Source organism: Melozone crissalis, unplaced genomic scaffold (genome assembly GCF_028551555.1).
Source record: "Melozone crissalis strain CALT ecotype California unplaced genomic scaffold, PUWL_Pcris_2 ptg000034l_1, whole genome shotgun sequence".
NCBI classification, from domain to species: Eukaryota; Metazoa; Chordata; class Aves; order Passeriformes; family Passerellidae; genus Melozone; species Melozone crissalis.
Window position 1 is genome coordinate 25048559 of NW_026535812.1, and position 26027 is coordinate 25074585.

At 52.8% G+C, this 26027-nt stretch overlaps 1 protein-coding gene across 3 annotated transcripts; it reads right to left on the reverse strand.

The window, feature by feature from the left end:
* Positions 1-25840, reverse strand: TIPARP (TCDD inducible poly(ADP-ribose) polymerase). Of its 3 annotated transcripts, XM_054282920.1 has the most exons (8): positions 25778-25840; positions 25377-25537; positions 24889-25032; positions 13195-14192; positions 5005-5173; positions 3797-3978; positions 861-1136; positions 1-721 (listed from the first exon to the last, which is right to left on the reverse strand). In XM_054282920.1, the coding sequence occupies exons 4-8, from the start codon at positions 14127-14129 to the stop codon at positions 274-276; spliced, it is 2010 nt and encodes a 669-aa protein (XP_054138895.1). In that variant the 5' UTR covers positions 14130-14192; positions 24889-25032; positions 25377-25537; positions 25778-25840; the 3' UTR covers positions 1-273. The 3 variants fall into 3 exon arrangements, with proteins under 3 accessions (XP_054138895.1, XP_054138894.1, XP_054138896.1); XM_054282919.1 differs by lacking the exons at positions 24889-25032; positions 25377-25537; positions 25778-25840 and adding an exon at positions 16130-16306; XM_054282921.1 differs by lacking the exons at positions 24889-25032; positions 25377-25537; positions 25778-25840 and adding an exon at positions 15390-15487.
* Between the last annotated feature and the right edge of the window lie 187 nt (positions 25841-26027).

The following is a 26027-nucleotide window of genomic DNA, read 5'->3' on the forward strand; positions in this document are numbered from 1 at the left end:
GGCACAGAACACCATGAAATGACAACCACAGACACATTCTGAAACATGAATATTTACTAACATAAATAAACAGTGTTTTATAACAAAAGGCACAGATTTTCAACTATAAACAATGGAAAAATATGTACAATTTCCACATAGGGAATCAACCAGCAAGTGCACAGTGGGTCACCTCAGTGACCTTCCTTCCAGGTCATTCCACCAGTTGGGAAGTGTCCAGGTTTTACCTCCCCACACAAACGGAGAGGTTTGGGGCAGGGAGCAGCACAGGCCTCAGATGGACACGGTGCTGCTGACCTCCTCGTACTGGATGATGAAGTAGGGGTAGCTCTGGTCGTCATTGAAGATGACAAAGATCTGGGGCTCGAAGTAATTGTCCACGCAGGAGTCGTACAGGTCGCTGGTGATGCTGCCGGGCTCCACGGGCGGCGGCCGCCTCATGGTGTGGTTGCCCACCGTGTACCTGCCCGTGAGCACCTTGGCCAGGAACATGAAGTGCACGCCCTTGGGGGAGCGCTTGGAGAAGTTGTGCGAGTAGCTGGCCTTCCTGGCAAAGTAGCTGCCCTGGCCGAACATGGTGGCGTGCTTGCCGCACACCCGCGGGTCGAAGTTGTGCTTGCAGATCCCGTCCACCACGTCCTGCGACGTGCCGTGGAACAGGTGCCGCTCGTTCATGATCCTGTCCAGCCCTGACATCTTCTTGGACATGTACTCCTTTTTCCTGGAACACAGAATGAAGGTGAGCGTTCGCTGCAGGTCCCGTCACGGCATCGCCCTCTGGGAGAGCTCAGCTGTGAGGGGAGATGCAAATCCCTCCTCCTCTAGGAATATCCATTATTAAAGAACTGCAATTCTCTTACCTTTTGTACTTCTCCCAAAGGAACTGGTTCTGCACTCGCAGGATTTTCAAAATCCTGTATTTGGTCTCCGGCACGGTCTTGTGGAACAGGTTGTAAATGGTTCTGTAGCTTTTGTCTTCCTTCAGAACAGGCACTTGGATGAAGTCCTGAGCTGGATCCATTCCAATCCAGGTCTCGGGGTAGAAGCTGGGACAGGTGACAGCAGCTGGGGACAGGTCGTGCGCGGCAGCAGGGTTGGAGCACGGCGAGGGCAGGGCAGAGCTGCCACCCAGGGTCCTGGCAGGGACAAAGGTTGTGCTCAGACACCCTCAGCAGCCTCCAGCCACCCCCAGTTCATCCCCAGCAGGGCTGGAAAGCCTCTGATAACCACGGGAGTGTCCAAGGCCACGTTGGACAGGGCTCGGGAAGTGCCTGCCTGTGGCAGGGGGTGGCACTGGACGGGGTTTAAGGCCCCTTCCCAAACAGGAAGATTCTCACAGCCATTTACACAGCCAGAGGTGGATTTGCATTTGCAGCTGGTTATTTTCCTGCCCCTCCTCTGGGAATGCTGCCTGGAGAACAGGCAGGGCGGAGGGAGGGAGCTGTGGCCAAGAAGCCCCATGGATACCAGGAAAAAAACCCTTGGAAAACCCAGCAAGGGAGAGCAGCAGGACCCTGCTCCTACCCCCTGTGCAATCCCCACACTCTGGCAGCTGCTGAACTGAGAGAGCAGCCCTTACTCAGTGAGTAACTCCTCACTCCCCACACTCTGGCAGCTGCTGAACTGAGGGAGCAGCCCTTACTCGGTGAGTAACTCCTCACTCCCCACACTCTGGCAGCTGCTGAACTGAGGGAGCAGCCCTTACTCGGTGAGTAACTCCACAATCCCCACACTCTGGCAGCTGCTGAACTGAGGGAGCAGCCCTTACTCGGTGAGTAACTCCACAATCCCCACACTCTGGCAGCTGCTGAACTGAGGGAGCAGCCCTTACTCGGTGAGTAACTCCTCACTCCCCACACTCTGGCAGCTGCTGAACTGAGGGAGGTGCCCTTGGTGGTCCCTGCTCCCCTGATCCCACCTGACAGAGCAGCCCTTACTCAGTGAGTAACTCCTCACTCCCTGGACTGTCCCTGCTGTGCCAAGGGCACCAATGGGACCCTGTGGCACCTGCAGGGCCCCGGCTCACAGCAGCACAGCCCCTGCAGCTGCAGGAGCACGTGGGGCCAGCTCCAAAGTCCACCAGGGAGGATTTTCCCAAAGCATTTCTCTGGAAAAGCTGCCAGCCCCTCCGTGCCCCGGGGCAGGAGAGAGGCCAGCCCAGGGTGGAGCTGCTCTCCAAACCCCACAGATGGCCAGGAACCAAACCAAACCCAAGGAAAAGCACTGGGAGGGGGAGTTTAGTGGAAAAAGGTCTATTTTTAAATCAGCACATGGAAAGCTGTGACAGCCCTCCCGCTCTTCAGGGCAGAAACACTCTCTGAGTGTTCTCTGGCTGTTCCCTCCTGCTCCAGGCCAAGGCCAGGATTCCCTTCATTTGCATGGACTTGACTCAACTCCAAGTTCTTCTCACTGGTTATTAACAGCTGAGCACAAACCCAGAAACTTGTTCTACAAATTGCTAATAAAATAGCAATCCAGTACCAAAGTGGGCATTTGTTTTTAATTTGGTTTTTCCTCTTTGATGGGCAAATGGATAAAAAAAATATTCCTGTAGGGCCTCACTCACGCTGGACTGGAAGAGCAAGCAGAGATTGCCAGTAAATCATGGATTAATGAGGAAGAATCAAATCCAATAAAAATCCTGCAATCTCCTGTTGTACTTTGTTCAGTTCTTCTGAATTGTGTAAAATATTTATGTTATTTATTTTACAGGGGAAGCCATTAAAAAGTCAACGTTTTTCATTCCTATTCAAGGATTCTTTTGCAATTCTAGAACAGATTTAAGCAGGTGGGAGGTGAGGGAAAGAACAAATCTCAGGTAGCATCATGTGGGAAGTGGAGGCAACACTGTCTCCTGAAGGATAGATCCCATAAATATTTAAAATACTCTTGTTCTTGCCAAGAATCCATTATTTTAAGGGAGCTTTACAAGGTCTTTGGATAAATAAAATCAGAATGAAGTTTGGTGCAGAACAGAATCTCAGATTTTAGCCTGTAGGTTTGGTAGCTGGCACAGACAGTTCTGGTCAATCCCTCACGAGTGTAGAGCCCTCAAGGTCCAACAAAATTAGCTGGGAATTGCATAATTTCAGCAGTGGTAAAATAGGAGCCCTGAAATCCTCATTTTTCATTAGGATGAGAAGCAGGACTGCTCAAGCCAGCAACTCCACTGGTGTTTTACTGGCACCCTCCAGTTTCTCTCTGATAACCTGGGGTTTCCTTCCTGTAAAACCCTCAACCTAAAAACACCTCAATCTAAAAACACCTCCATCTAAAAATCCCTCAATCTAAAAACACCTGCCGGCCCACGTGTGCTGAGGCTGTGACCAAAGCCCAGAGGGCTGAGGGCTCTGTGAGCACACCCCGTGCTCCCACCGAACCAGCAGGGGATGGTTTGGGCTGGCAGGACCCCCAGCCCCATCCAGAGCCACCCCTGCCATGGCAGGGACACCTCCCACAGCCCGGGATGCTGGAAAATGGACAGGAATTGGGCAAACCCAATGTTCCAACATCCACAAGGTGCATTGCACATTTCAACAAGGAGTTCTCAGATAAATGTTCCTTTGGGAAGTGACAGGAGCTGCCAGCATGACCCAGATTTTGGGTTCTCCTTGACATTTCCCACCCAACAGTGCCTGTTCCCTGCCACAGCCCAGGAACACAACTCCCCCATCCAGCCCCACATGGAGCAGTGGGAATGGCTCAGTTTTTGGGATACTGCAGGAAGGGCAGTGGGAATGGCTCCGTCTGGGGACACTGCAGGAAGGGCAGTGGGGATTATTTTGGGGATACCTACTGCAGGAAGGGCATGAGCAGCAGGCAGGAGCGCAGCAGGGGCCTCCTCTTGATCTCCCTGCGGAAGCAGGAGTTCTGCTGGAAGCCATCCTTGATGTTGAGGATGTACTGGTTGTGCCAGGTGATGAAGCGCACCTCGCGCAGCCCGCGGCAGCTCGCCTCCTCAATCAGCCTCACCACGGGCTGCAGGGGAAATGGGGGGGAAACGGGGGGAGAATGGGGGGAAAACAGGGGGGAAATGGGGAAAAAATGGGGGAAAATGCAGGGGAAAAATGGGGAGAAAATGAGGGGGAAATGGGGAAAATGGGGGGAAAATGGAGGGAAAAATGGGGAGAAAAACAAGGAGAAAAGGGGTAAAAATGGGGAGAAAATGGGGGGAAAACAGGGGGAAAACACGAGGGGAAAATGGGAAGAAAACAGGGCAAAAATGGGGGGAAATGAGAGGAAAAATGGGGGGAAATGGGGGGGAAAACCAGGGGGGAAATGGGGGAAAACAGGGAAACCAGGAAAAAACCAGGGGGGAAACAGGGGATAAAATGGAAGGGGTAAATGAGGGAGAAACAGGAGGAAAACCAGGGAGAAATGGGGGAGAAAGGAGGGGGAAAACGGGGAAGGAAAATGTACACATGAGAAACCACACGCTCCAAAATTCATTTTCCTGTTCCACCCTGCACAAACCCAGCTCTCCTCGCAGCTCAAACACCCTCACTGTGTTATTTGTGCTATTCCTGCCCAGCTCTCTGCAGGCCTTACACTCAGGAGTTATTTCTGGGACTGCCAGCACTGATGAGGTTTCACTGCAAACATCAGCCCAGGGGCTGCACCCCACAGCTCGGGCAGTGCATGAACTGCCTCAGCAGAGCTCTGGGGACAGGGAAATCAATTAAAAACCGCCAAGGTAAATGGAAGCTGTCCCACTGCCATAACACCAAATCAGGCTCCAGGAGGGCTTCCTTGGTGCTGCCACAAGCTGGTTTGCTCCCCAGAGGGACATACTGGCCAGCCCTGATGTCTCTGATGCTTTCAGGGTCATTCAAGTCGTAGGATCACAGAACCACAACCCAGGCCAGCAGAGCTGTCCCTCCACTGCTTTCCCAGTTCACCAGTGACTCCTCATCCTCACAGGATCCCCAGATCCCCTCCCCGAGCGTGTGCAGGGGAACCAGGCTGACCATGATGTACCAGCAGCAGCACTGGCAAGGGCCATACCTCGGAGTACTCCCTCCAGCCAAAGTGGTCCCTGCAGAAGTACTTCCACACCGTGTAGCAGTTGGAGCTGGAGCTGGGGCAGGACGCTGTGGACAGGCGCCGCATTTGGTCGAACTCGGCGCTTTCATAAAACTTCATAAGGTTCAGATCCACCCAGCACTCCTGGCCCCTGGGCAAACGGGAGAAACAGACAAGTCTCACCTTCTGTATGCCATTAAACGCGTGGTTTTCAGCACAGAGGGACAAAACCCCAAACCCAGCAGCTGTCTGAGGTGTGGAATCCCAAAATGGTTTGGGTTGGAGGGAGCCTAAATCCCATCCAGTGCCACCCCTGGGACACCTCCCACTGTCCCAGGTGCTCCCAGCCCCAGTGTCCAAGCTGGCCTTGGGCACTGCCAGGGATCCGGGGGCAGCCACAGCTGTGCCAGGGCCTGCCCACCTTCCCAGGGAACAATTCCTTCCCAGTATCCCATCCAGCCCAGCCCTCAGGCAGTTTAAAGCCTTCCCCTGTCCTGGCACTAAGTGCCCTTGTTAAAGGACCCACAGAGACTTGAGAGGTGAGAACAAATTTCTGAAGAATTTCTCCTCACCAACTCACCAAATAAAGGTCTCTATTTATAAAATAAAGCAGTTCAGTGGAACTGTTTGCACAGCGAGAATGAACACGTTGAACTCTCAGAAGAACAGGGCACACAACCCAAATTTGGTGCTGCAGAACAGCACAATTCAAAATAAAATCCCACGAGCTCTCAACAGCAGAATGTGACCCCAGTAATAAGTTTCATTTTCTCTGTTCCCTAAATGTAAGAAATAACAGAAGGTGTAAACTTTGCAGGACACTGGACTGAGATAGTTCCAAGTTAAAACACCGATAGATTTTTTCAGCTTGGTGCAGCCAAAACAAGGATGTCTGGGCTCTCCCTTCCATCCCTCTGCAGAACCGCAGCCCGGCCTGTGAATCCCCCAGACCCACAGGACGAACACTCTGCAGAGGTCACGTACACAGAGATGAGCAGAGCAGTCAGTTGGTGAGGGCCCTGGCAGGAGGACGTGTGTGGTTTGCAGCTCCTCTCCGCGTTCGGGGACGTGGCGCCAGTTACCGCAAACAGGCTCAGAAAAACAGAAACGCTGCGAGCAGCAGGGCCCAGCAGGAAACGAGAGCTGCTCCCAGCACAGCAGCTGTGAGACACAGCGCAGCTCGGAGCCCAGCTCCCTGCCTGCTGAAACTGCTGAGCTTCTCTCTCTGACTCAACCAGTTCCTCCCTGCACCAGCAACAACCTGGCGGCCCCAGGGGCTTCAAAGGGCCCCCAGGCACGAGAAGCTTTTGTGCTCAGGGCAAGGCAGGCACTGACACTTCTGGTGACACCAAGGCAGCAGCAGATCTTATCTCCTTGTGCACTCGATGGAAGCTGCAGGGGAAGGACTCTCCCACAGATGGGCCCAGCTTTGGGTGGGGGGCTGAGTGTTTAAACTCCTGCATGAAACCAAACATCACTTAAAGGATGATGGCTTCAAAAGATCATGGAAATCACAGATTTGGGTGAATTGGAAAAGCTCCCAGAGAGTCCAACCATCCCCAGCAGTGCCAAGGCCACCACTGCCCCATGTCCCCAAGTGCCACCTCCCCAGGGCTGTCAAACCCCTCCAGGGATGGGGCTCCACCAGGCAGCCTGTGCCAGGGCTGGGCACCCAACCAAGAGTTTAATTTGGAAGCACAGGTACTGAAACAGCAACAGCAGAGCTCAGACAGCAGAGCCAGTGTGCTCCCATGGAAAGGCACAGCAGGAGGAAGGAAAGGCCAGGGAACACTCCCAGGGGATGTTCATCAGCTGCTCCTCCCAGCACAGCAGTGGGAGCACAGCAGGAACCAGCACTGGGCTGTGCCAGGCCCACAGGAACCTCTGCAGCAGGGCAGGAGCACAAACAACCCCTCCGAGCCTGATCTTATCGGGGCCTCTCAGCTCCAGCCCCAGAGAGGGGCACCGGTGCCAGGGCAGCACGTGAGTTTCAGGTTCTGCTGCATCTGCCCTCGCATCGAGTCATGCTGCTCTCTGTGGTGACCCTGGGCCACGTGGGAGGTGACACCTCACCCTGGGGAAAGATGCTGCAGACATTTCCCTCTCTGCTCTAAGGCTCTGTCCTCAGGGCACAAAAGAACCCAAAAGCAGTGACTTTGCTGCTTTTCCTGGGTTTATTTTTTCAAGGCTGGAAACACTGTTTTCCCCCGCCTTTACAGTTGGTGACTGGGGTGCTTGCAAAAGCAATCTTCTGGAATTTTCACAGCCAGGGGGGCAGCTTGTGAACCTGAAACAACTGCTGACACACTGGCCTGCATATGTGTGTGTGTGCACATGTACAGCTTGGATGAATGCCTGGCAGGGATAAAATAATAATAATAATAATAATAGTAATAATGTAAACCCCCAGCTCTGGATCAGGAAGTCCTTGAGGCAGGGCTGCTGGAGGAGAAGAGGCTGTACCAGAAGTTGTTTGTTCTTCCCAAGAACCCACTCCTGGCCACTCCTGAACACAAGATCCTGGGTCAGGGGGGCCTGGGCTGCAGGCACGGGTAAGTTCTCAAACTCCACAGCAATGAGGGCACCCTGTTTCCTAATTCCAACCCCAGCTGTTTGCAGGGCAGCACAAACAGAGTGTCCTGTGCTTGCTGGGCTCCAGGGGCTCGGGATATGCATGTGTTTGGGATGTGCATGTGTTCGGGATGTGCATGTGTTTGGGATGTGCATGTGTTTGGGATGTGCATGTGTTCGGGATGCGTATGAGTTTGGGATGTGCATGTGTTTGGGATGTGCATGTGTTTGGGATGTGCATGTGTTCGGGATGTGCATGTGTTTGGGATGTGCATGTGTTTGGGAGGGGTTGCTTTCTTTGTTTCATTGGTAAATTGGTAGAAGATGCTCCTGGCAGGGGTGGGACTCGATGACCTTTAAGGGTCCTTTCCAAGCTAAACTATTGATGTTTTAGAGGAGCACAAGCACAGCTCTGAGTGGCTGCAGAGCTGCTACAGGCAGGGACCCTAAAGTTCCCCCAGTGCCACCGGCAGGGACACCTCCCACTGTCCCAGCTGCTCCAGCCTGGCCTCGGGCACTGCCAGGGACCCAGGGCCTGCCCACCCTCCCAGGGAGGAATTCCTTTCCAGCATCCCCCCTATCTCTGCCTTCTGGCAGTGGAAATTCCTTCCCCTGTCCTGCCATTCCAGGCTTTTCCTGAAAATGAATGCTCCCCATCACACCCTCCAAAACCAGCTTCCCAAAAGAAACCGCTCCTGCGTACATGTGACTACAGGAATCAGATTCCCAATTATCACTCAGCTCAAATCCCTCCAGATTTCAGCAACTCGGAGCACCCAGCAGGAAGGAAGCTCCGCATTGTCACAGCCCTTTGTGTCCCTGGGTGCTGGCAGGGCAGGGCTGTCCCAGCACCGAGCCTGCTGCCCCACCTGGGAGCAGCTCCGGAGAGCAAGCCCTGATCCCTGTGACAGGAGGAGCTGCTTTATGGCCAGGACAGCCTGACCCGAGCCCGGTGACAGCTGTTCCCCAAAGTGCAGTCTGTTTATTGACAGGAAACAGGAGCAGGGATGGCAGTGATTGCTGCCTCCTCGGCTCAGGTCTCCCTGCCTTTGTACAGCTCCAAGCCAATTAGCTCCATTTCATATGGAAATGGTGCTGCGAACTGCAGCAAAGAGAAACCCACACGGCACAAGGAAAGCACTTCCAAAGCACTCACAGGAGTTTCATTCGGGGCTCTCTGCCTTGCATTCCTGCTGGAAAGGAATGAGAAGCAGCTCCCAGCCACTCAGAGGGTACAGCCAAGAACCTCCCCCAAACCCAGACACAGGGACTCTCAGCTGGTTTCCCATCTCCCCGTTATCACTAACACATGCCTTATCTCACAGGCTGTGGCTCTGTGTGGATTACACAGAAAACTTCTGAAATTTAACTGTTTGATGGGCCAGGGACCTGCAGAATCCCCACACAGCTGCTGCCCCTCCCTGGCAGTGCCAAGGCCAGGCTGGACAGGGCTGGAGCAGCCTGGGACGGTGGGAGGTGTCCCTGCCAGGGCAGGGGTGGCACTGGATGGGCTTTCAGGTTTTCTCCAAGCCACAGCACACTGTGATGCCATGATTCCATCCTGAAATGCCTGCCCCGTGCTCTGTATGATTCTAACACGTCAGGCACATTCTGTCAGCAGCGGAGGAGCAGCCGTCCCACACACAGAGGAATGAAGGAAAACCAGTTTCCTGTACATTTTGTTGTGTCCGTGCCTCTCCTTCCCCTTCCCTTCGCATGCCCCTGATAACTGCGGTGGAACACTCTGTATTTACAGAGCCATGGAAGCACCGGGGTTGGAAAAGCCCTCCAGGAACACCGAGTCCAGCCCAGCCCAGAGCACGGAGCGCCCCGTTCATCATTTCTGGGACACCTCCAGGCACGGGCACTCCAAACCGCCCTGCACAGACCCTTCCTGAGCCTGGCCGCCCTGCCCAGGAGGAATTCCTGCTGGTACCCGAGCTGAACCTTCCCAGCACAGCTCGAGTTTCCTCCTGTGCTGTCATTTCCTGGCTTCACCCGAGGGCCGGGGTGAGCGCAGGGACACAGCTCCCGGCAGGACACGTCCCCCTGCAGAGCCACCTGCTCTTGCCACCCTGGCCTCCCTCCCAGCTGCAGGAGCCATCCCATAAACTCACAGAAATTACGGGAAAGGGAAAGAAACCAAAGCAACAGCAAGAAGCTGCTGTGTCAGGCCAGTTGGGAGCCCTTTGTGCCAAGAGGAAAAGTGGAATTTTCAGCCAAAGCAGGGGGAACTGATGGGTCAGGAACTGCAGAGTTGTTTTAAACAAATCCTGCTGTAATCTTTAATGCTGTTGCTTGTTTTGAAAAGCAATGTGTGCACGATGGGACAGGTGTGTGTGTGGGGAAACCTGCTCGGCTCCTCAGCCAAGTATTTCCACTTAGCAAAGAGCATCTTAAAATATCCCAACGTGGGCATCTCCTGCTGGAAAGCAGCACTTGGCACTGCTCTCTCTTTGCTGAAATCTGGAACTTCTCCCAGGGCCTCTCCTCACATCCATGAAGAAAACCGAGTGCTTCTAAGTACTTTAACCTGCTTGAGTTGATGTTCCCCCATTTGTTTAGATAGCTTGGTATGTGGCTCGACATACTTGGCAGACTCAAGAATACAAAAAACACAAAAGTAATTTATGATACTGGTTTGAGGCCAAACTGCAAGAAGCAGCTGAAGGAGTTGCATTACAAAGTAACTAAACAAGGTTTGCCACTCCTCTGAGATCACACTCCCTTAGGTGAGAGGCAACAACTTAATGTGCATTTTACATTACTCATCTCAATAACTTATCTCCATCGTTACTCATCCCAATAATGAAGAGGAAGGAAGGTTTATATAAATAGCTCCTTGAAGAACACCCTAATTTAGAGCTCATTCCCTAATTGAGCTGATGGCCAACACTTTGTGGCAGGGCCCATCTCCCTGCCAGGACCATTGCCATCACCACACCCCAGGGCTGTGGGACACGGAGCAGCACAAACAGCAGCCTGGCCGGGCAGGCACAGTGCTGAGCAGGCGTTTCCTCGGGCTGCCAGGGAGCAGACAGGCCTGCAAAGCTCGTCTGACCACGACAGCAGATTAATGGCTTTAACAAATAATGCTGGAACCACGGGACGCGGCGCTGGCGGGGCACGGGCACAGGGACACGGGCTGCCCCTGCCAGGGGACACTGGGCATAGGGACACAGCACAGGGACACAGCTCGGGGACACTGGCACCAGCCTGAGTGACCACCAGGCACCTGGGGCTCCCCACACCTTGCCAGGTGCTCCTCACAAGGTGATGTTGCACAAGAAGCAGCTGGTGATGTTGCACACTAAACCATTGACCTCCCACCTCAAAACCTGGCTTAAAACCTGGCTTAGAACCTTGGCAAGCCAAAGATGCAAGGAGGATCAGACTCAAAGCTTGAAATCAGAAGCTCTGGTCTTAAACAGAGCTTCACTCCAAAGGTCTCATTGAACACATCCAGCCATGCAGCTCTTCCAAGGTTGGAGGGGATGTTAAACATCAGCTGATGCCACCCCTGCCATGGCAGGGACACCTTCCACTGTCCCAGCTGCTCCAGCCTGGCCTGGGGCACTGCCAGGGATCCAGGGGCAGCCACACCTTCCCTGGGCACCTGTGCCAGGGCCTGCCCACCCTCCAGGGAGGGATTTCTCCGCAGCAGCCAGTGTGAATGTGCAGTCTGGCAGAACCCCTCAGCCCAGCGAGGCCAGGTCAGCACCCCAGGCTCCGAGGGCAGGGTCCCACCCGGCCGTGCCCAGCCCAGGCTGCTCCTGTCCCCTCCCTCCCGCTCAGGGAACGGGCTGTCCCTGGCACACACCTGTCCCCGCGTGCCACCCGCCCCAGCAGGCTGGGACCTGCACAGCCAGGGCAGGCAGATGGCACGGCACGGCAGCCTCCCAGCCCGGGGTGACTAAGCCGTGACCAAGCACCGTGTCCTTTCCATTCATCATCCCCAAGTCCATCCTTCAGGACACAGAGCTCGTGTGCACTGATGGATTCGCTGACACAACTTCTAAAAGAAAACCATTTGCTCATTTACACAGAATTCAAAGTTAAATCATTTGATGGGCTTGTCTCTGGCTGTGCTGCTATGTTTTCAGAAATCATTTCTAACACCTGGAAAACAGAAGTTCCTCTGTTGTAAAATAGAGCAAATTTTATCTGCCATGCACTTAGAAGATCCTTCAATTGTTATTAAAGACCGGCACATTTCTTCAAGACAATTCTATAAAATGTAGTTGTTCTCTACTACATATCCTACTTCATTTTCATTTTCAGTGTGGGATATCCAAATTCTGATATTGCCATCACTAAAAGGGCCCTGGCACAGGGTGCCCAGAGCAGCTGTGGCTGCCCCTGCATCCCTGGCAGTGCCCAGGGATGGACACTGGGGCTGGGAGCCCCTGGGACAGTGGAAGGTGCCCATGGCAGGGGTGGCACTGTGTGATCTTTAAGGTCCCTTCCAACCCAAACCAGTCTGTGACAAAGGTTGAATTCAGCATCTAATCCAACATCAAATTCAGTGAAAGTAAAGACTCACACTGACTTTAAGCACTAGATTTGGTCTGGTGCCAAATGAGAAATCTCAGCTTAATGAATGAAAATAAAATATTGAGAAAGCAGGGATATACTTTCTTCAGGAACTGAAAGGAAGAAGAGGCAGTGAGCAGAACCCCCACGGATTCAGGTGGCAAAGGCACTGAAGTTCTCACTCCAGAAATGTCACTTTGAACTGGAGTTGTGCCAGCCTGGCAAACTTCTCCTCTCTTATCTGCCCTGCCACAACTGCACCACACACTTCCTCCAAAAAAAATAAAAACCAAACCAAGCCAGTCTGCACCCTGCACAAACTGCACCCTGCAAACATCACTGCTCCCCACTGCTCCTCACACTGCAACCTGCAGGGGAGAAGCTGAAGAAAGTTTAGCTCTCGGGGTGCAGGAGCCCACACAGGTCACACAACCACATCAACAGCTGCTGGCTAATTTTAGAAAATGAGTCAATAAACAAGCTCTGAACAGGGAAAACAATAACTTCAATAACTGCTTTAACAGTGATGATCAGCATTTCTGAGCGTGTGGCTCAGGCTGCTCACAGGGAACGAGCTGGAACATCCCCATTTACTGGCAGTGATGTGACCCTTCCCAAGGACCCTGCAGAGCTGCCCTGTGCTTTTCTGCTGGGGACGGAAGGATGAGGCTGTGCTCACAGTGACACACAGCAACTGCTCTGTCATCCCTGTCCCCAGCGCTGCCAAGGCTTTCATGCTGCCACTTTGTCCAACACAGAGGAAACACTAATTAGGAACGCCAAGAACAAGCACAGCATTCCACAACAGTCTCTGAATTCCTACAGAGCTGAAGTTTTCTTATTTCACACACTCCAAGTCCTCCAGTTTCAAAGAACACATTCCAGATGCTAAATAACAATTTTACAAGTGTACAAAGATTTTTTGTCCAGATAAACTTGTTGGATATTAATCAAGAAACATCGTGCCAGAGTTTATAACACGATTGGATACAAGTACCAGGGAAAAAAACGCACAGCCTGTTATATTTCTGCACCCTTCCCAGCAAGGGAGTAAATTCAGTTACCTACCGATACTTGACTTTGATCTTGTCATTGTCAGGGTTGCAGTAAAGCCTCTCCAGGTGCTCCTGGGAGTCGTTGGTCACACTTTGCCACCTCTGGGTTGCTGTCCTCCTCACCTGCCAGTGATAGGGCAGCACCGTGTGATGCTTGGGACAATCGCTGCCATAAACACAAGTGCCCTGGAGAAAATCCACACAGATTTCAATCCCGTCCTCCTGGTGGGTGTGATACTGCAGCTGGTTCAACAGCTCAAACACCAGGTCAAGGGAAGCCTCTTCACTTTTGTCCTGGAATATCCCAGCACTGAATTTATTGCTTGGGGTCAAGTTGTATTGCATTGGACAGCTGTTCTCCTGGAGGAAGCCAGATGTGTAGCTTTCCAGAACCTTGTCAGGGAACAAAGGACAAGCTGCACCATCACCAGCACTTGGGTGCAAAGGATGATCCTGGAATGATTCATTACCATTATCAGCAGCAGTTCCAGGAGTTTCTGGGGAGAAGCCTTGCTCTCCTGACTGCACGTCCTGCTCAGGATGCCCGGGGGAAGGACGGGCTCCTGGCAGCTGACCCTGCACATCTGGGGCTGCTGGCATCAGCACAGTCACGTTATTTTCTGTCTGAGGGCAAGAGGTACCAAGGTCCAGAGTCTTTTTCACAGCAGGTTCACATAAATCCCCGTGGCCACCCCGCTGGCCTCGGGGCACAAAGACCCTGTCCAAGGCCCCAGCTCCCAACAGGCTGGTGAAGATGGGCCGCAGGGCCCGCAGAGTTTGTGAGTCCAGTCTCTTCTGCACTTGCTGCTTCTTCTTGAAGCAAGGCTTCACCGGGGGGATCTTCTCAGCCAGCCTCACCTGGGGAGGAAAGTCCTCTGAAGGAGAGCACTTCGTGGCTGGGCAGGGAGCCTGGGGCACCACGCACGCCGGCTGCGCCTCCGTGTCCATCGGACACACGCTCTGCTCTCTCCAAATCACTTCCAAACGTCCCAGAGCCTCCCAGGAACCAACCTAGGGCAGAAAGGAAAACAAGACAGTTAATCTCTCTAATTGCTCATGGTTGACACGAACAAGATCACCCCTGGAGAGGATTTTGAGCCAGCAGCAGCAAACTCCTCCCCTCGCTGTGACTGCGGGTAGCCCTTAGGCACGTAAAGCATGAAAACAGAAAAAGTCAGGCTAATTAATCCCAAACCCACACTGCTCCTCTCCCCGCACATGCAGGCTCTGAGACACTCCGGCACGCACACGCATCCCCCGAGGGTGGGCAGGAGAGAAAGGGGGATGGTCCGACGCCTCCTCCCTGTCAGGATGTTCAACAAACGGGAGCGCCTGGCTCCGCTCTATCCCACAAAGAGAACACGACAGCGCTGATTCCTGTGCCTCCCTCACACGCAGACCTGAGCGGCATGAGACACGTCCCCCCCCGCATTTCAGACATTCCTGCACCATTTCCTCTCCCACCGGAGGAGCAAACCTACACGTTCCCGTTCCGCTGCCATGTGTCCTCCCTCGTGTCACCTCCCACGGCCCGGCGGAACCGAACGGCACCGCTGGCAGCGGAGAGCCACGGCCAGCACCGTGCCACCCTGCCGGGGCTCCCGGGATGGCTGCAGAGAGCCACGGCCAGCTTCCCACAGACTGCACCGTGCCACCCTGCCGGGGCTCCCGGGATGGCTGCAGAGAGCCACGGCCAGCTTCCCACAGACTGCACCGTGCCACCCTGCCGGGGCTCCCGGGACCGCAGAGCCCCCAGCCCGGCCCTGCCGGGATCGCTCCCAGCCCGGCCCTGCCCTGTCCTGTCCCGTCCCTGTCCCCGCCCTGTGGCACCCGCCGTGACACACCGGCTCCTCTCGCCACGCCGGGCACCAGGAATTAAAACCGGGCAGGGAAGCAAACAGAAGGGTGATGGTTACTCAGGAACCGAGAAAGGCATTGCTTGCAAGCTGCAGAATTGTGTTCTTTTAAAGCACAAATAAGCACTGTGTCTCGCGCGTCACCGAAAGCAAGTGCTATGCCTTTTAATCAGGAATCCTGTAATATTTGATTACATTTAATTAAGCCTTCTTCAATCTCGCATGCAGGCTCAATGCTCAGAGTGGAGCACATTAAGGATTACTTCCTGGATAAATGCATTCCGAGCAAAGTTACTCCTCACTTCAAAACAAAATCCAAAACACCAGAGAAAATTTGGCAATAATCTCTTACTACTGATGATTTGCCCTGGAAAATTTCTCATTGAGCCTTCGGTATTTTGGAACATTCATTTATAACGCTTTTCCACTTCCCTGGGAAACAGCACGTCAGAATTGCCAGGAAAAAGAAAAAAAATGTTGTGCCTCTCCAGTTTTCCCATATCTGTTTGGCAGTTAACCCCAAAGTCATCGGCGTATCTGTTATTCTTCCACAGACACCAGGCAATTCCTCCAAACCACCAAAGGCACCTTCAGGTAACTCCAGAGGTTTAAAAATCCTCGACTCCGGAGAGAATGAGACGCTCCCGTAGTTGCAGCCCAGGTCTGCCCGCCCTGGCGAGGAGCGAGAGGATCCCTGCAGCGCCAAGGTGCTGAGCAAGTGACTTCTGATCTCCTCCAGCCATACCTTCGCTGCCACTTCAACATTCATATTCCTCGCTCGACCAGCATTTAAGTTTGGCCGCTATTTTTACAGCAGCGCCTCGGTGAGCAGAGCCGGATCCCCCACCGGCTCTAAAAATAAAGCGGCGGAAGGCCGAGGCTCAGCCCTGCCGCAGCAGCAGCAGCGGGAGCGCTCCCGCAGCGATGCTCCCTCCGCAGCCGCCGCTCTCCGGCCGGGGCTCGCTCCCCGAGCCGCCCCTCCTGCACACAGAGCCGCTCCCGGACACGCCGCAACAACCAGCAATGGACGCGGGGCCCAGGCACAGACCCCGAGGGCGGCCGAGCCGCCGGGCAGCCTCAGCTGGGACCTACCGGCGCGGCTCCCTCGGCGCTGCTGCCGCCTCCTGACCCAAATCCACGGTAACTCCAGAGCGAGATCACTTTTCAGGCGGGGGGAGCCGCAGCGAACGCGGCGGGCGGTGCCGGCACACCGTGCCCGCGGCCGGCGCGGGTCAGCACCGCCGCGTCCGCACCGAGGGCCGCGTGCGCTCGCACATCCCGCTCTGCCTCGCCCGGCTCCCCCGGCTCGCTGCGCCGCCCGTTTAAATAGCGCTGCCAAGGAGCCGCGAGGGCAGCGGGCCGGGGCGGAGCGCGGGCGGGCAGGGCCGGTTCCCCGCCCCGGGGCCGGTCCCCCCGCGGCGCCGGCCAGGCTGCAGCACGCCCCGCGCCGGTGTCAGCGGCCAGAACCGAAAGCGCCGCCCGAGGCCGTTCCCGAGAGCGATAGGACGAGAGGCCCCTTCGCGTTTCATTTATCACGCACCGAGCGTTTCGTTTCGGGCCGGCGGGGAGGGAGCGATGTCCCCGAGCGCGGCGCTGCGTGCGTGGGGCTCGCACGCGAGCCGGGACGGGCCCGGAACGAGCCGTGTCAGCCCGGGCGCTCCAGTCACGCAGCACGCAGGAACACACCGTGCTCCCTCACGGAAGGCGAGCGCGGCACCCCGAGCCTGCCCGCGCCGCCGAGCTCCCCAGCCGCGCTAATTAATGAGTAAGAGACAAACAGGGAGCCCGTCCCGGAACAAGGTCACCCTGACTCACTCGGTGCACCCACACGCAGCCCCTGGCACGGCGCTGCCCCGATCGGGGCTGTGCTCTGCCGGTGACACACTCCGGAAAAGCGAGCGTGGAGTGGAACAGGTTTCCCGGAGAGGCTGTGCCTGCCCCAGCCCGGAAAGTGCTCAAGGCCAGGCTGGACGCGGCTTGGAGCAAACAGGTTTACGGGAGGTGTCCCTGCCCACGGCAGGGAGGTGGAATGAGACCGGTTTTAAGGTCCCTTCCCAGCCCAAGCCGCGCTGTGATAAAGCACCGGAGGCAGCTCCTGTTTGTTTACAGAGTGTTTTATAGGTGGCATCGGTGAAGAGCAGCCAGCCTGCCTGTGTCCCAGCCGTGGCCGTGCTGTCCCCGCCTGGCTGTACGTGTGCGGGAGCACGGCCGGTTCAGCTGTCCGTGCCGGCCTGGCATGCTTCCCTGCTGAATCACTGCCTGCTCCCGGAGAAACCCCAGCGGGGCACGGCCAGCGCTCACACGGACACCGGCCACAGCCGATGCACCCACAGCACTAACAACGGCCTGATAAGATAACTTAGAAAGGAGGCAGTAACTTCAGAATGACACCTATTGTATCATCAGCCTGGAGAGCCTCTGAGCCCATCCCTGGAAACGTCCAAGGCCAGGTTGGATGGGGCTTGGAGCACCTGACCTTTGGAAGGTGTCCCTGCCCAGGGCAGGGGCTGGATCAAGATGAGCTTTAAGGTCCTTCCGTCCCAAACCACTCTGGGCTCCCTCCCACAACTCGTGTTCTTGTTTTCTTTCTAAAGCCAGTCTTTCATTCCTTGTGCCCAGTGACTTTATGAAATTACGCACACAGAAAACAAAGGCAGCTGGAAGGAAACTTGTTTTAAGGTGGCACAAACTGTACAGCACAGTTGGAAAATACTGCACAGCTGCATCTAGAGTGCAGGTAGGATATGCCATTTCCCCAACAAATTACAGAAATGGAGCTCCATAGATTCTCAGACTTTTTGAGGTTGGGAATGACCTCAAAGCCCATCCAGTCCCACCTTCCACTGTCCCAGGCTGCTCCAAACCCGGTCCAGCCTGGCTTTGGACTTCCAGGGATGGGGCAGCCACAGCTTCTCCATGCCAGGGCCTCCCCAGCCTCAGGGGGGAGAATTTTATCCAATCTAAACCTACTCCTTGTCAGTCTGAAGCCATTCCCCCTTGTCCTGTCCCTCCGTGTCCTTGTAAATAGTCCCTCTCCAATGCAGCTGGAGAGAGAATGACTCAAGAGAGGCTGAGTAAAGGTGGCATCCATATCTGCAGGAGCTGAAAACAAATTATCATCTATAAATTAATTGAGCTCTTGAGTGTCTGAAGCATCAGACAGAGCCTCCCAGTCTGTCTGGACTGGAGCGTTCCCCAGCAGGGTGGCTGGGATGTGTCACATCCTCGTTCGGGGAGAAGGAGCTGCTCACACACACTTGTATTTATGTGCCACCACCAGAACAGAAATTACCACTTTGGAATAGCTCCCTTCACGCATGAGCTATAAATAAGAGGCACATATGGCTGATCTGCACACTGGGATGGGCACAGCTCCCGCTGCACCGGGGCTGGGAGGATGGAACCAGGCAAAGACAGAGGCTGCAATAACCATCTTTCCCCAAACAAATATGTAATTAAAGGAAACACAGCACACCAGACCCTCGGACACACATTTCTGAGGCCACCTCACACAAATATAGAAAGAAACTCTGACCACCATGAAAGCATGATCTCATCTTTAAATACATGTTTAAATCTTAAGCAAGAGAAAGAAAGCTTTAATTATTTCTTTCAGATGGTAAACGGCCCCAGCTGAATACAGCAATTTACAACTCTGACTTGCAAATACAGGATAATCAGTATGCACACTTGGATTCGCTGATGAAAAGAGGGGAAACATCTGACTTAAATGTTTGTGATAAAACAACAAAGCTCTCAGGCTCCAACACATTTTTTTCTAATGACAGAACTCCTTTTCCACCTCAACTCTTGCACAATGAACATTCTTCACTTCCTAGAACACATCCCAGCACAGGAAAGTTCATTGTCCTTTCTAGCGTTTCACACAAGGCAACAAACAGCACCGTGCTGACAACTAACAAAGGGATCACAGAATGGTTTGGGTGGCAAAGACCTCAAATCTCACCTCATTCCCACCCCAGCCACGGCAGGGACACCTCCCATTGTCCCAGGTTGCTCCAACCCCAATGTCCAGCCTGGCCTTGGGCACTGCCAGGGATCCAGGGGCAGCCCCAGCTGCTCTGGGAATCCCATCCCAGCCAGGAATTCCCAATCTCCCACCCATCCCTGCCCTGTGGCAGTGGGAGCCATTCCCTGTGTCCTGTCCCTCCATCCCTGTCCCCAGTCCCTCTCCAGCTCTCCTGGAGCCCCTGCAGGCCCTGCCAGGGTTCTGAGCCCTCCCTGGAGCTGCTCCTCTCCAGGTTGGCACCCCAGGTGTCCCAGCCTGGCTCCAGCCCCCGGGGCATCTCCTTGGCCTCCTCTGGCCTCTCTCCAGCAGCTCCTGATGCTGTTCCCCAGATGTGGGGCAGCTCTGCAGGTGGGGTCTCACCTGAGTGGGGCAGAATTTCCCCTCCCCTGCTGCCCACGCTGGGGCTCAGCCCAGGGCATGGGGCAGGGAAGGTTCTGAGCCAGGTCAGGTCATGTGGAGCTCCCAAATTCAAATCCTCAGGGCAGCTCCCAATGCCTGGATTTGTGCTTTTCCATCCCAGTGCTGGATGGCAAATGGTAATCCCCTGCAAACACCACCCCAAGCTCCATCCTTTGCCAGCCAGCCAGGGGAGGAGAGCACCCAGGGAGAGGAAAGGTCAAGGATGCAGACATCAATCCAAAGTGGACAGGAGGGACATTAATCCAAAGTGGACAGGAGGCACAAGGGAACCTGTGGTGTGCTGGCTGTGTCTCTGTGAGGGGAAATGATGCCAGCCAGGTTTCTCTGATGGGAAGGAAGGGGCAGGAGGGCAGCAGAGTTCATTCACAGCTGCACTCAGGAAGCCTTGCCTGGACTGACTCCAGGGCTCCCCCTGCTCTGGTCGGTCCTCAAGACAAGGAAGGAAGGCAGAGATGTCACAGTCTGAACATGTCAAGATGAAATTCTCTATTAATTAAATTAATTTATTAATTAATTTCTATTCATTATAATGATTTTCTATTCATTCATTTCGTTTTGTTCATTCATTCTTTTAATCTCCAGACCTTATCTGTTTGTACATGATAATCTAGAGCAGTTCAATGGAAGAAGGTGGTGCTAGTCTTTAAAACAAAAATTGTCTTGCTGTTGACATATTCACTGTGTGTTGGGGATATTTTAGTAAACCTCATATTTTCCTTTTTTACACTGCTCAAAAGAAAAGTTCCAAAACTAGAGTGGTTCCAATTAATCAATGAAACCATCTGAATTCATACCCAACTTTTACATTTGCAGCTGGCAGTAACCAAAGTAATTTCTTTGGTCTCAAGTTCTCCCCCTTTTAACATTTTGTACTAGTAATTAAAAGTTTTGAAAGCACAGCATGCTGTTTCTCCTACTGAATATCAAGTCTGGTAAAAATAGCATTTATCAGTCATGCATTATACATGAGTATCGCCACACCTCTGGTTATTTCACTATCAAATAATCTTATCTCAGGAAGCGATTAGGATAGATGAATTTGGACAGGGAGCACATGTTTCCAAGGTGGGTCCTTTTCCTGCAAATTTGTCAGGAGTTAATCATTCCTGCAGAGGTATTTCAGTGGCCCAGGCAGAGGAATGGACCCTGACCCTTGGCCATGAGCAGACAGCACCTCTGTGCTTTCAGGATGTCAGCACAGCAGCACCAGAGCTGGGTCACTCCTGACTCTCTCATGGAACAAGAAATCATTTGGCACAGAGCTTGTTTCTCTTTCTGTTCTATCACTCACACTCAGGTCAGCAGTTTCTCCAGAACTCAGCCTCCTAGATGGAGTTTCCTTCTGCAGCTGGATTAGTCTGAGCGCGAAATTAATGATGTTTCCAAACTAAAACAGTATTTTTAAAAAATCCCTACACTTTATTTTTAAAATAAAGTGAGCATTTGCAGGGAACCAGGGATAGACTGAGGCCAGGTAACACTGGACACCAGAAAGTACCAGCCTGGAGGGACACTCTGGGACATTGAACTGATCGGCTGAAGCACCCATGCGATTTGGAAGTTGATGTAAATACACAAATTAATACATGAAATGAGTCAAAATATGGCCACAGTGGGGACAGGCTCATCTGGTTTAGATGGGATTTTGTTGAACTGCTGCACCCTCTCGTGGAAGTCTCTTAAATCCTTGTAAACCCTGGAAATTTATTCAAGGCCAAAGCAACACTTACCAATCCTTAACGAACACAAACTGATTCATAAAACACCACAGAACTTTTGAGTCTTTTTAAGGATAATGATGATTCTGGACACTTCCCAGGTGGATCCTGCCACCACGTGGGCAGTAAGGTGTGGATGGCAGTGTTTTAGTCCTCCTCCTTTAGGCCAACTCCTTTTCAAACTAAACAAAATGGGAATGTTCCTTTACAATGCAGTGTTGGCCAACCGAAAGCAAAACATTTTCTAAACTCACCAGCTAGTTCTACCTAGCACAGACACAGGTCACTATCTACATTCAAATAAATAATGTAATTAACGCTTAGCTCCTAACAGGTAATTTACCATCTACATGCAAATAAAGTTCACTCTTCAACCCAAAATTCCATCAAATTAACAAAAGGATGCCTGGAAGGCAACAGCACTGGCCTGTTTTACATGTGAAAACCAGCTAAGAGCTGCTCCTGGAGAAGCTGAAGGTGTGACTGAAGATCTCTGTAGATATCCCTGGAAAAGGTCAATCGTACAAGAGAAAAGGGAGAAGCTTGTAAATTTGAATTCCTCCCAGGCTCTGCAGGACTCAAACAGCAAGGAGGGAAACAGGAGTGAAAACACCTTAAACTGAGAATAACAGAACGGACAAAGTCAATGCTAAATCCAACAACACATTTTTCTTGTAAGATGCAGGAACTAAAGAACCAAAATGTGAGGCTCAGGGAGCAGCTGGGTGGGCCCAGGCTGCAGAACACCTAAATAGAACCAGCCCTAGGATGATGCACAAACAGCCAAATGCCTGCTCTGCTCAGCAGCTGTTCTTGGAAACAGCCTGAAGCGCTGGGAGTAGGAGATGCTCTGCTCTCCAAATGGGAATCTGGATTTGGACATTTCTTTCCACAAGAATTCTGTGTGGGAGCACACTAGAAATGCTTTATTCCTGGGATTCATCCATCTGTGTGCTGCTGAATCCAGCATTCCTGAAGGGTACAGGATACTGCCTTGCTCTGTTCATTCTGTTCATGACTTTTTGTCTTTCCTAAAGTTTTTAAAATCAGGAAATAAACTTGGTAGAATTTTTTCTACCCAGGCTCAGGTTGTGCCATGACCGGTCAGCTGGATAACACAAATTTTCTGTGGATGCATGAATCCCCAACTGTTCCAGGAGATGAAGCAGTCAGTAACGCCCCCTTCTATTCCCTCAGCCAAACATTCCTCACGTGGCACCTCAGCTTTAGCTCATCCTTCTTCCTTTAGGCATTAGCATTTTAGAGCACTCAGCACAGGCGGTCAGCTCCTCTGACAACACACCACAGGCCAAAATGTTCCCGTGGCTCAGGCCCAGGTGCTTGCCAAGCTGGAGGCTGCAGGAGTGGGGAGGGCTGGAGAAGACACAGGTGGGAAGTGGCAGCAGCACCCCGAGCCCTGCACCCCACGCTGCTGAGGGAGGGAGCACGGGCGTGGGCGGGTGCCAGCATGACACATCCTGCCTCAGAAATGCCATCTGCCTGCTCCCTCCCACTGCCAGGGATGCACCCAGCCTGCTGAGCTGCACCAGGAGCATCCCACTGCACCTCACCTCACCTCACACATCCCCGGTGGGACCAGGGACAGCCACTGTGGGGCTGCTGCTCAGGGACACAAGCTCACTGTCCCCCAAGCTCACTGCCTTTAGGCTGTGGTTATTTTCCAAACAGCGCCTCTGATGCCGCTTTTCAAAAGTGGCCAGTTCCAAACTGTTCCCAGAATAAATGCTGAGCAAGGCTGAATCTATTCCTAGACATGACTTCATTCATGTGGTCCACAGGCACAAGAACCTTAAAAATGCTAAAGAAGGAAACTGGAGCAGATGAGACCATTTCAAGACATCAAAAAATGGGTCACATATGCTACACGCTGAGCTGCCTTCACTGACAGCAAATGCCACAGAAATCCAGCAATTCCCAGCTTTTAGAAACGATTGGCACCTCTTTTGGGGGCCACATTCCAGTGGAAAGTGTCCCTGCCCATGGCAGGGCTTGGAAGGAGATGAGCTTTAAGGTCCCCTCTAACACGAATCATTCTGGGATTATAAACCACATGGAGGGACTGATTTGTCTGGAAAATAACAGAGCCAGATTATGGCTCCAAATTTAAAACTCAGACACCACAGAATGTTTCAGGGAAAGCACAGCACATAGGAGAGCTGGAAAGCCTCTCACTCACCCAGTTCTCACACACAGGGAGAAGCTGCTCAGCTCATGAGTGTCACGCTCATCCAAAGGAGGTTTTCCTTTGTAGTTACACAGTTCCCCATCAGCTGATCCCAAACTCAGCACACTAATCCCTTCCTGCATCATAAATTGCAGTAATCTGACACAAAGGTGCTTTGAGTCTATGCACATATCAACATATAAGTGCCAACAATAAAATAAACAAGGCAAATCCTGCCAGGAAATGTCACTGCCCTCATTTAAAATTTTCAGCTTAGTCCACTTTATAAATTTGGAGAAAAAGTGAGAGCAGTGAAGACAAGCCATGTATTTCAGAATACTTATCACTGCTGCTGTGCTTCACAAGAAATTTGGTAAGAAACCTAATTGCTAAGTTACAAAGACAGCAGCATTCATTTCCCTATTACCAAGAGAACTTTTGCTTCTGGGTCACGGAGCCACTGCCCCTCTGACCTTGATGCCTCACATTTCCAACAGCTTCTCAATGAGGATGTAGCCAAGATATAAATTTAGGCACTTAAACAAAACCTGGATTGTTTTATTTATTGTCAAATAAATAAAGTGGTGGCCCTTTTTATTTTTGGGAAGCATCTGTGACACCCAGGGTATGAGCTCTCACTGTACACAGAGTTCTGCTTGGAGCCACAGTGTGCCAGTGGCAGGGGCTTTAAAAAAGCAAAGTGCTCATTTGTTTTTTCAAGAAAACCTTTCATCATTCCACTGCCTAAATCAATGTCCTGTTTCATCCTAATGGGGAGACAGATGGTCACTGGGCAGATTTCATTCCAAAATGACAGCATCCTTCCCATGTAAGCCAAACCAAGAACAAAAAGACTTAATTGCATCCCACCACAACACAAAACAAATTTACCCAGATAAGAGGAAGGAAGAAATCTGGGCAAGGGCAGAGATAATGACTAATCTAAATCTTGAAACCATCTTAAACTTAATTTCCCCCACAGTTTCCAACTACTTTATACAACTCTAAGCATGCTCTTTAATAACAAAAATCACATGATTGGCAGCATTGATTAATTACTGATGTTTCCTACTGGAATCACAGAGTGGTTTGGCTTGGGAGGGACCTTAAAGCCCATCCAGTTCCACCCCACAGCCATGGGCAGAGACATTGTGGGTTTAACCTGTTTTACACAGAAACCAACCCTGATCTCCACTCTTGCTGAAGAGCCATCCTCAGCACATGAGCACACGTTTGGGGATGCCACCACTGCCTCTCCCACCTGGGGATGCAGGGACTGCTGAAAGCACTTCAGGAGAGGCTCATCCATCCCTGGCAGTGTCCAAGGGCAGGATGGGCAGGGATGGTGGCAAGGCTGGAATGAGCTGAGCTCTAAAGCCCCCTCCATCCCAGGCCATTCCATGACTCCGTGCTGAGGGGAGGGCTGTGTGCCTGCTGTGGCAGCAGGGGAGCTGCACACCTGCTCTCAGTGCACAGCTGTGGCCACAACGGTACTCACAGGTGTTGCTGCTGCTCCTCAGAGCTCCTGAGCTTCATCTGACGGGCTGGTGCCTCCTCAAACCCAGCCTGGGCATCCCTGCAGCAGACAGATTGCCAAGCCTGCAGGAAGGTCTGGCTAGCAGAGGTGTAACTCCCATAGCTGCTGCAGATAACATGACACCAACAGATCCTGTTAGCACACTGCATCAACACGCCCTGAATCTGAAAATGTGCTCTGCTTGGTCCTGGGAATTTATTATGAGCTCAAAAAGCAAGAGTCCTACTGCACTCCAGTGTTGTATAAAGCTCTATCATAATGCATTCATTTTGATCATATTTAACCTCGTTTAAATTTAATCTCATTTCCATATAACATTTCCTCATGGCATGCACAGAAAGTGTGTTCATGGAAGCAGAGAACACTAGTAACTGGAGGGAAATAAATGGGGGAGATGAATTAAATTTTAGAGAAAAACATGCTTTGCTACATGAAGTTGACAGCAAAACATCAAAGAGATTAAGAGAATTGGCAGTCCGGGGGACAAGGAGTGCTGCAGCCAGTCCAGGCCATCGGGACAATGCCTGTACCCCACTGGCAAGCACTCCCCACTGATGCTGGACACTGATGTTCATCCCCAAAACCTCTGCGGGGAATCTGTCACCACAAACTGCAGAGGGAACGTTAGAAACAGTGAAAACCAGGGCACACTGCACTGCCCCCCAACTGGGCTGGAGCTGGGCAGAGCAGCAATGGTTCTGAAAGCCTACAACAAGACAGAAATACTGCTGTGGGAGCTGCAGGGTGGGGTGTTTCACAGCGGGGGAAACACGAGACAAAACGGGGCCCATTTCCACTGCTTCCAGCAGAGCCGACACAGCCCGGAGGGATCCCGGCCCCGGGGACTCACCTGCCTCAGCCACGCGGGCAGCGCGGCTACATCGGGACGGGAGCGGGGTGAGGGTGGGATCGGCACGGGGATCGGGACGGGGCTGAGGGAGGGGATCGGGACAGGATCGGGCCGGGCTCGGTGCCGGGCTGATGGAGGGATCGGGCCGGGCTCGGGGCCGGGCTGAGGGAGGGATCGGGCCGGGCTCGGGACCGGGCTGAGGGAGGGATCGGGACAGGATCGGGGCCGGGCTGAGGGAGGGATTGGGAGA